This window comes from Montipora capricornis, chromosome 8 (assembly GCF_036669925.1).
Source record: "Montipora capricornis isolate CH-2021 chromosome 8, ASM3666992v2, whole genome shotgun sequence".
In the NCBI taxonomy this organism is placed as follows: domain Eukaryota; kingdom Metazoa; phylum Cnidaria; class Anthozoa; order Scleractinia; family Acroporidae; genus Montipora; species Montipora capricornis.
The window spans coordinates 41,063,718-41,073,717 of NC_090890.1; the positions used below are offsets into that span (position 1 = coordinate 41,063,718).

The 10,000-nt window shown below is 37.7% G+C and overlaps 2 protein-coding genes across 3 annotated transcripts in view; both read left to right on the forward strand.

The window, feature by feature from the left end:
- Window positions 1–1,563: 1,563 nt before the first annotated feature.
- LOC138059278 (trace amine-associated receptor 7d-like) lies at window positions 1,564–3,000 on the forward strand. Its single transcript, XM_068904846.1, has one exon. It carries the CDS (start codon window positions 1,675–1,677, stop codon window positions 2,593–2,595), a length of 921 nt encoding a protein of 306 aa, XP_068760947.1. The 5' UTR covers window positions 1,564–1,674; the 3' UTR covers window positions 2,596–3,000.
- Window positions 3,001–4,321: 1,321 nt separating this feature from the next.
- LOC138059904 (tubulin-specific chaperone D-like) overlaps window positions 4,322–10,000 on the forward strand; it is a 27,177-nt gene continuing 21,498 nt past the window's right edge. Inside the window, exons 1-9 of one of the 2 annotated variants that reach the window (XM_068905558.1) lie at window positions 4,322–5,586; window positions 5,664–5,714; window positions 6,609–6,706; window positions 7,178–7,279; window positions 7,842–7,994; window positions 8,199–8,254; window positions 8,680–8,762; window positions 9,369–9,418; window positions 9,859–9,904. In XM_068905558.1, the coding sequence (XP_068761659.1) occupies window positions 5,442–5,586; window positions 5,664–5,714; window positions 6,609–6,706; window positions 7,178–7,279; window positions 7,842–7,994; window positions 8,199–8,254; window positions 8,680–8,762; window positions 9,369–9,418; window positions 9,859–9,904 (784 nt within the window). In that variant the 5' untranslated portion in view covers window positions 4,322–5,441. The remainder of the gene's footprint in view (window positions 5,587–5,663; window positions 5,715–6,608; window positions 6,707–7,177; window positions 7,280–7,841; window positions 7,995–8,198; window positions 8,255–8,679; window positions 8,763–9,368; window positions 9,419–9,858; window positions 9,905–10,000) is intronic. The other variant, XM_068905557.1, reaches the window with a different exon arrangement.

The following is a 10,000-nucleotide window of genomic DNA, read 5'->3' on the forward strand; positions in this document are numbered from 1 at the left end:
ATGAGAGTGCCGCACGAGTACGCCGCGTGATGTTTGCAGCCGCCAGATCACGCAAGCTTGGCTCGTTGGCACTTTAGCGACAGCTATAACTAGTTTAGTAATCATGGTAATGGTAAGGATTTATATACCGCACATCATTACATCGATTTCATGGCGATTTACAATTCTCTGTGAGATAGGAGATAGACCAATAAACTCCCCCTAACAGATTTTTTTGTATAAACAACTTATGGAGATGTACCAATCTGTAGTGCACTACTGTCGTCGATTAGTGTTTTTGTCGTAAAAAGTTAATGCCTGAATCACTAGTGAAAAGCAGCCCTCTAGGGAATGGAAGTTAAATAAACGAGAGTAATTCAGTTTCTCTGATAATTAATTTCCCTGAAGAAATTATAGATCGTTTTCACGTGACGTCATCATTTTCTAAAATCCAAAACTAAAGAGCCACGAAAGTTTTTATCCTCATCAGGCATAAGAGGCGGTAAATTTGTATCCATTTGCAATTTTAAAGCTCAATAGTGTGCTTCGTTTGGAAACCTGAGCATTTTGAATTTCTGAGTTATAGCGGTGCGTGACACGAGGCGACGATCGAGTTTATTGAGAAATATATATTTATCTCATGGTTTTGAGCCTTTTTAGAATTTAAAGCATTAGGAAAAGTGCTTAGGTAAATAGCTGTCTGTTCAGTACAGATGATCACTCGCCTAGATAGCCAAAGTAAGTAACAGATGTTGACACTATTTTCCGGCCGCCATATTGGTGCACCACAGATGTGCACCAACATGGCGTTTTCATACTGGGCTCTGTAAATTTCTGCGAAACATTTCGACGAATATTTGAAGTTTGGGGAAACGCACAGGCCTAAAACTTGGAGAAGTGTCTTCTTCATTTATCTTCTACAACATCACGAATTCTTGACTTTTTCCACTGGATGGTTTTCGATTTATTTTTTTATTGCGTGACAGTGAAAACGATCTATAGTTATTGGTTCAATAAATGTCACTGCTTGCCCATAAGCTTCGACTTGGGTCGAGATTAAATTACTTTAAAAAATCAAAATTGTTTAACTTCAGAAGAAATTATGTTCCGCGTTAATGTGAAGGTCATGATAACTTGAAATCGGTTCAAGGTTGTAGTTAAACTCATATTACCATGGAAAAATGACAATTAAAGTTTTGTTCCGGAAAATGTCTTGAATTACAGTCTGAACGTATTTGATGTTTTGTGGAAAGAATTTTAGTTTTTTATATCAATTATATCAGTCACACGGATTCAAATAGGAATTTTTTGGGGATGATTTTCAGGCTGCATGCCGTCGAATTAAAGACTGAAAACATTTTTTTAAAAAAAAGGCTCAGCAGTATCCAGTTAATTTCTTTATCACCATCATATATCTGCTTAAAATGGACGCAAATACGTCTAAAATAAAGCTGGAATTGTACTGATTTGGTTTTGGCTATATTTAAATACTATACTGTCACTTCAGGATTCAAATTACCACATTAATGTTGATACAAGAGAATTATCACGTAAAAGGTTTTTCTTTTCTTCTCTGTGAAAACGACTTTGAAATTTAAGCCGATTTTTTCAACACGCCAAATTAAAAAGGGGCCGGTTAAACTGAAGATTTTTGTGCTGTCCCAGCTGGTTCAAGCAACGTCACTTTTTTCTATCATGAACGTTAACAAGAGTTATTTTTGCTCAGAACAAGATTTTCAAGAATATATGTTCATCAAAGAGTATCGAAGGCGCTGGACCGTTTTTATCTGTTCTATAAACGCTGCTTTATCCGTTGTTGCCGTCTTCGGGAACGCCGCCATATTAATTGCCTTGTTTCAATGCCGCTCCATTCATTCGTCGACTAAAGCTATTTTTTACAGCTTAGCCTTTTCAGATTTTGGTGTGGGGATGATCGCGCAGCCTTTGCAAATTGCAACTGGCACTGGAGTGCTCCAAGACGATCTGAATTTATTTTGCTCAATTCAACCTATATATGCAACAGTGGCTTATTTCTTCTGCTCGGTTTCCTTTATGACCATAACAGCAATAAGCATTGACAGATACTTTGCTCTACATTATGGAGGAAGGTACCGTTTAGTGGTAACTGGAAAAAAGTTCACCACAGCACTGACATTCGTGTGGATTGGCAGTGTTATCTGGGCGATTTCTCGTATGTGGAACATCAGGGTTAACAAGATCAGCGCCATTTTCATTGGTTTCCTCAGCATGATCACTAGTTTGTTGTGTTACTTGAGAATTTACTGGACTATGAAAGTTTTAAAAACGAAGATTGCTAGTCGCAAGAGATCCAGTGGACATAAACGAAACAATTTACACATGTTACAGTACAAAAGATCAGTAAACAGTATGTTGTATGTTTTTGTCTTTTTAGTAGCTTGTTACATTCCATATTTTTGTTCTTTATTAGCCGTTGCTTTCCTTGGTTACAATGTATCAGTTGTCTTGGCGACAAACTTAACAACCGTTGTGATCTTCTTGAACTCTTCCCTAAATCCGTTCGTTTATTGTTGGAGAATCAGGGAAATCCGCGTAAGAGTAAAGTCTATTGTACGAAAAACTGTTTTACGTAACTGAAAACGTAATGACTACCGCTAAGAAGTCGTCATAGTTTTAATCAAAATCATGGAGACGCTACCGTGTAAATCATCAAAAGACACCCAAGAGTGATAAATCGCATTGCCTAATTCGACAATCATTTCTCCATTTCATATAAAATGTGGGCCGCTCACAAACATTTGAAAAAGTGGCAGAATTTCGCCCACCTCTATTGCGTCAATTGGCGCGACTGTCACACCTTTTCCGTCAGTTTTTTTTTTCTTTTTAAATTAAGCTCACGTACTCTAAGTTAAGTGCATATAATTATTCTTTTGTGTCTCTGTTAATGTAAGCTGTCTGCGACAATCCATGATAGCGTAAATTTGCAGAAATGACAAAACCGTAGGTTTGTGTATTGGTGAATAAAGCTGTGTTTATGAAAAATGTATTATTTCATTTTACAATTTCAACGCTTTTGTTTGCCCGGGATATCGGCCTACTTTCTACTTTTGAATTACGTTCAGTAAGGATCAAGTTAAGCTGCTTAGTCGTGCTTCGTATATTTTAACAAATGCGTGTTTCATTTCCGATTTAAAAAGCGCAAAAAGTTCTTAAGGTTTGAAAAGTCTTAAATTGCGCAATGCACCAAAAGCCTTCCTACTACGTGAAACAAAGGAAAGGAGGTCTTTCAAGTTGTTCAAACAAATGAATGCTTCTTCCCATTATCATCTTGGAAATGTAGTTACACAATCATTATGCAAGTAAAAAATACGCTATTTTTGCTTTGAAAATGTCCTTTAGTTGGATAATTAAAAAAGGCACCGCACTTCATTTGGTGGGTATTCAAAGTCATTTTCTTGGAAACTCGCCTGCCTGTGAAACAGTGGCTCAGCTAAATTTGTTTTCACAGGAATGTACAATTTTTTTGATAATCTCGTGTGAAGTAATAACACTGTTTTTTCTAGAAATAAGCGGGTTGGATGTCTTCAAAGTGATCGTGTTCCGTAACACGACCATTCAACGAAAACACCTTTAACGGAAATGAAACTTTGGTCCTAATGAGTGGTTAGAAAGACTTTTATGGTTGCATCCTAACGAACAAGCCAAAAATTCAAACTTTACAATTTTCGCTTTTAATCGGCACCTATTGAAAAACAATCTGTACAAGAGTAAATAGAATAGGTACGACAGGAAAGATAGAGCCGGATATTCGCCAGGGTAATCCTATCTTTCCCTAATTCCGAGTAGCTGAATTGTCCGACTCGATTCTGTCTTCGGCCTACCACTGAACGCGATCGAGTCGCGTTCGCTTCGTTCCGTATGCTTCGGACTAAGCCGTTGTTTTTGGTTTACTACTGTAATCGGGCTCATTTTTTTGCTGCAAAAGGTTACAATAAACAAGTCTATCTATATAAAGGTCAATTGCACTGGCTATTATTGTTATTTCATCATTATTGCGTGATTTGCATTCGCAAACACCAAAAGAGTTTGGGTAGGTTATGGTAAATACAACGAGCATATTGTCAAAATAAGTAATGCTCAAAACTGAACCAAAAACAAGCTGGACTAGTAAAGGGACCGCCTACATCATTTCTCTTCCTCGTTTCGATCCTCATTGACTGTCAGGAGCTAAGTAAGTGCTTACATGAGACAACATGTACCGGCTGACTATAAAGTGATGTCAAATCGTCTAAATGTCATGAAGGGATATATTGAAAAACAAACATTGTCCATGCGCTATCCGTTCCAGTCCACCTGCATCAGTGGAGCTCCACATAAACCGAATTGAAACAAGTGGTCATCGTTCTTCGCTTACGTGGCACTACTGGGTGATTTCGAGACGGAATGGAATCCTCTCTCCGGTGCAGCAACCGGGGTGAAATAACGCCGATCTGACATTTTCTGGTTGTATCACGTAAACGCATACAAAACCACAACTGGGAACAGGAGTCAACGAAAGTCGCTCTGGTATCATGAAAACACCCCCTACCTGAAATCTATCTTGGCATCTCCCGTCGCGTTGCGGCGGTTCCGGCAAAGGTTCCAGAGAGGTACCAGCGGTACCGTCTCTGTATCCATTTTTAATCTTGTGTTTTAAGAATTTGGCTTGAGCTTGCGTAAATTTCCCTTTTTTATGCTTAAACATTTGACTTGTGAATTTTCACAACTCATCGAACACGTGTTGTTCCGTCAATTTTGAAATGTAAATATTCTAGTTGCAACCGCCCGCGGTACCATCGCGTTGATGATGATCAAGACAAAAGCTTGGTGCTTGGCTCTGGGTGCTTAGTTCTTGGTTACTTGAGAGCACTACGATTATTTTCGGCACTACTGAATGACTTGGCGGTAGGGCGTTCCATAATTGAGGTACGGCCGCCTGAAATGAACGCCCTCCAAGAGTTACCAGCATCTGGCCTTTAGGGGGAGCAAAAAGGGTACTACAGTTGGAACGTAAACTATAAAAAGATTTGGATTTTACCGACACTAAACTGGACAGATAAGCGGGAGCTTGCTCGTGGATGACTTTACACGCCAGCAGCAGAATCTTAAAATAAATTCGCGCGTGAAGTGTTAGCCAATGTAAATCATACAAAGCAAGAGTAATATGGGAATATTTCCCAATGTCCATAACTAATTAACCTTGCAGCGGCATTTTGAACGCGTTGTAATTTCGAGATTTGTTCCTCTGGGACGCCATAAAGCAGAGTATTGCAATAATCTAGCCTGCTTGTAATAAATGCACGTACTAGGGTCAGAAGATTCTCCCTAGAATTGGCAGAGATGCAAGGGGTTTTGGCTTTTTTGTCCGTCATGTAGCGCTTACCTTGGACGTCGCTGACGTCAAGGAGACAACGTTGCGGAAGGACTGAGCACGAGACAAAAAAATGGCGGCTGATAAGGAGGAGGCAGGATTGACACATAGACTAGATAATTTTGCTGAATTACAAGAAGTAATAACGTTAATCGAGTCCATCGGATCGATATGCCATCATGATATCTTGCTTGAGGCTTCAGAGGAACGCTTTATTGGTAGGTTTGGTCATTTTCCCGATTTTATCTATTTAATTTATTTGCATAAATTGTGTTTTTTGTTATTGTCTTTTTAGTAATACTAAATAAATACCAAGAGCAACCGCATTTACTAGACCCTCACTTAGGTGAGTCAAGATTTGTTATTTGATTTATTATTTTGCAAAAAGCTCGAGAGCCATGCGTGAATTCCAGAGCTCTTTTAATTATATTATAACAATTAACAATTATTGGATGAGGTTGAGCATGTTAGCGATAATAGACCATTTTACAGTTGTAGCTAAGTTACCTGGCCTACGAATGGAAGCGAGGCTGCCGGTGACCCTGTTTTGATACAAACCTCCGTGCTTTTGTAATGTTAATACGGACTAATTAGAATTACAACAACACAATTTGCATGATAAAAAGGCTAGGTCGCAGAGCAAACAACTGTAAAATGGCCTATTATCAAGGCCAAAGTTTGTTTTATCTGCTGAAGCCGAAGGCTGAGGCGGATAACACAATTGAGGCCTTGATAATTATCGCTAACGTGCGAAAACTGAATTCAATAATTGTTTTATTATGCATATTCCTGAGCTGAGCTCCCCCATGACAAAACTGATCGAACTGCTGGTTAGTGTGTTAGGTGACGTCACTTCTGCATGCATAAAACTATTGTCTGTAGGTATGACGTCAATTCTACATATACAAAATCTATTGTTTGTAGGTATGACGTAAGAGAAACAGCGCAAGCAAGAATTAGCTGCGTGCTTATAGCCAATCAAAATCAAGCTTGTGACACCAATGTATAATAATAATAATTATTGTACTACTGGATTCATTTTTCGAAGCAAATTTTTAAATACCTGACCACTTTCGTCTTCTTTTAGCTTCCTTCTAGAAAAAGGTATACAATCTATTCGCATGCAATTAAGTGTCTGGGCATTCTACAATATTACTGTTGCTTAAAGGCTTAATGTTATTTTTGTCTACCCATTTTGACAAGTAAAGGGATTCTAACGTCATTTGCCTTTTTATCTTAGAATCTCTTGTACAGAAATTGCAACACCTTGTCCGTGATTCATCAAATCCGAGCAAAGTAATTCGCCAAGCCTTCAAGTATCTTTACCTTATTACAAAGGTCTGTCAGATGGGTCCATGATATTTCTAAATTTTATAGGGAAGAAATCTATTTACAAACATTGCTTTTGTTATGCAAAGGAGCCCCAGATGGGATTCGAATCCCATCTGGGGCTAGGATTTTTCCGAGTTTCCAGTGGGTTCTATTGTCACCATTTCATTTACTGAATACTTGTTTTGTTTTTCAAAATCCGTGCTGGTCTTCAATGAATACCACTGACTGCGGAAAAACTATGTTCAGCCACCTCGAGAGATATTCTACATGACAGCTGATTGGTTGCCTATTTATTCACACGGGAAGGAACATTTCTGGAGCACAGGGAATAGCTTTAAACAACTTGATGACCGGACTCACTGGAAACACTTAATTTTGTTTACCTCAGTGTCTCAATTTTACACTATTACAACTGTTTTGATTTGCCCATAACATTGAAGTTCTTACTTACAGTTCTTCTTTTTTGGTGCGATTAAGGTTAGGGGCCCAAAATATGTAGTGCGCCTTTTTGCTCATGAAGTGGCTGATGTTGAACCAGTTCTTGGGATGCTCTCGCTACAGAACCCACAAGACCATGAGGTAATTAAGATGATGATTATACTTTTAGAGGAAGGGTTGCTAGTCCCCTATTACATGTACTGTTCGTACAATATGATTCTTTTAAATTGCAATTCTCTAGCTTCACCTCAATCTATTCTGACTCCCAATTCCAATCCATCTGCAGTCTCCCTGCAGTGTACCTTTTTATTCTACTCAAGTGCAGGGTAGCTTTTTATTCTACTCAAGTGAACCTATTTGTTTGAATCCTTGACTTGATTTCTTTTAAGAACTTTTTTTGCCAACAGTTGCAAGTCACACAGTCCCGTGTGCTAGAATATTAGGTTTAATTGAAGAGGCTGCAAATTTGCATAGTAGAGTTTTTAATATATTACAGTATTTCTTTCCTTCAATTGATAATTTTTCTCTCTGACCAAATTCACTCTGCTGATGATGCTTAAAATGTTAGTTATTCAATTGGACTCCTTTGGTAAAACCAAAATTTTGTGATGTATTACGAGGACAGTTTCATGAAAATCCCTTCTAATTTGACTGGTTATAATTGCATTAATTTGAACTCAGACTTGGATTCTGTTAATTACAGACTTGGGAGGCACGATATGTGTTGCTGTTGTGGCTGTCAATAGTGTGTATGATACCATTTGACATGGCACGCTTTGATGGTCTGAATAAAGAAGTAGCTTCTGGGTTAGAGAGACGCAGACCTGTGGTAGAAAGAATTTTGGAAACAGCAAAGGTATCCACAACAAAATTTGCACTCACAATTCTTTAAAGAGATGTGTGGACTCTGTCAATTATGAATACGATAATTAATGTGTATTTCTTTACATATTTATTCCTAGAGGTGAATAAGGCCTTGCAGGAGCACTCTATAGATTTTCGAAAGAAAAAGTTAAAAAGTTACTGTTCTTGTTTGTTGTGGCTTGTTCATATTTTTCAGGCATATTTAGCAGTCACTGATAAGTCCAGAGATGCTGCAGCATTAGTCATTTCAAAGTAAGATGATTTACACTCTACTGTTGGTAATAATATGCTGATCACTGTTGGCACTTACTGTCATTGAAAATATTCTATGAATTTTCTAGAAATATAATGCAAGCATGGTAGTGTTAACCCTTTCCGTCATAAGAGTACTTAAGTGATGCTTAAATAAATTTTACATTTTTTAAAGCCAGATGATTTGACTCTTGAATCAACAGGAGCTGGTTTAGTGAAGCAAGAATAGGTCCACTTAAAAAAACTAATGCCAGACTATGTTAATTATTGTCATTGGTGGCCACCATTCAAAGACAGAGTGGTAAAGGGCATAAAATTCTTAAAGGCATTGGTCTGGGGTCAATAATTATTTCAGAGGATTACTTTCCTTTATCTGAAGTCTGTCAATTGAATTGTCAGGTCTTATGTACAGCTTTCTTGGGCAGGTTTGTTACCAGACCAGATGTGAAGAAAGAGAGATTGGCTGAATATCTTGACTGGTCTCTGGTCAACATGGAGAATGCAAATGGTATGAATTATTTAAGATTCTTTTATGGCAAACAATTCTCAGGCTAAGTGGAGCACTCTTATTGGCTGGTTTGGTCGGGATTTTACAGTACAGACCATTACCAAGGAAATGGTTTATTTCCTGGGAAATTCAAGTTGAGGGAAACACAAAATGTTTCAAAAAAGAGGAATTTAATTTTTTCATCACAACTGTAGTACAATTTAATAGGAAGCAGAATTTAGGTACCGTTCAAAGTTGGCTGACCCATAGAAGACAAAGATTATGAACGTTCACCAAGCGGAGAAGTGTCAGATTGCTCACAGGAAAACAATGCCATATAATAAACAACTTACTCACCTCACTTGCTTGGTACTGTACTGGGAAATATTGGCCCTTGGTCGTTTCTCTGCGGACCAAGTGCTGCGAGGTCTGTACTGCCACAATCTTGAGCAAAATATTCCCCAGAACGGCCCTCACGCTGGGTTATAATTAGTAAGAGGTTAAAACTATGGCCTTAATATTCATGTAACCAAGTTTATTTTCATGCATCTCTTTTCTGTTTTTTTTGGAAATTTCATTCCTATTCTTCAATCTTTTGCTTCAAATTTAAATTTCTTTTGTAACCAGAAGAGACAATGAAGGGAGTGCTGTTACTGACAGGGATCTTAACAACATTGGTGAGATATCATTCATTTTCTTGCTGCACCTAATACAATGTCATGTACACTGTACATGTATGTGCTACACATGTACAACATGACCGAAAAACAGTTTGGGGATTCATACTGTGGTGATTCATTGAACATGTGAATCTCACAAGGGACACATTTAAAATGAATATTGTCATGGTATAAAATTTAATAATAATTCGTAAATAATGAACAACACCTTTGATGTTTAAACAAGACATGTTTCGATCGATCTTCGATCATCTTCAGTTGCGAGTGTTATAGTTAAGAAATTGAAATAATAATTAAAGATGATGTTGGGTTTTATCTGTTTTTCAGCCATTATCCAGACCTTAATTATTAAGTAAATTAATTATTTTTTATTTTGTAAAGTCGAATTTGAATTTCTAATGGCCTAAAGTGATTGATGGCTTGCTGTTGTTTCATAGGCCTTGCTATTTAAACATGGGAAAAGAGAAGACCTCATACCGTTTGGTTTGTAATAGTGATTTTTGAAATGGTGCTACAGTTTTGGCAATGATCATGAAATGTATTGCATGTTATGTGTGTATGGCGGATCAATGTTTAAGT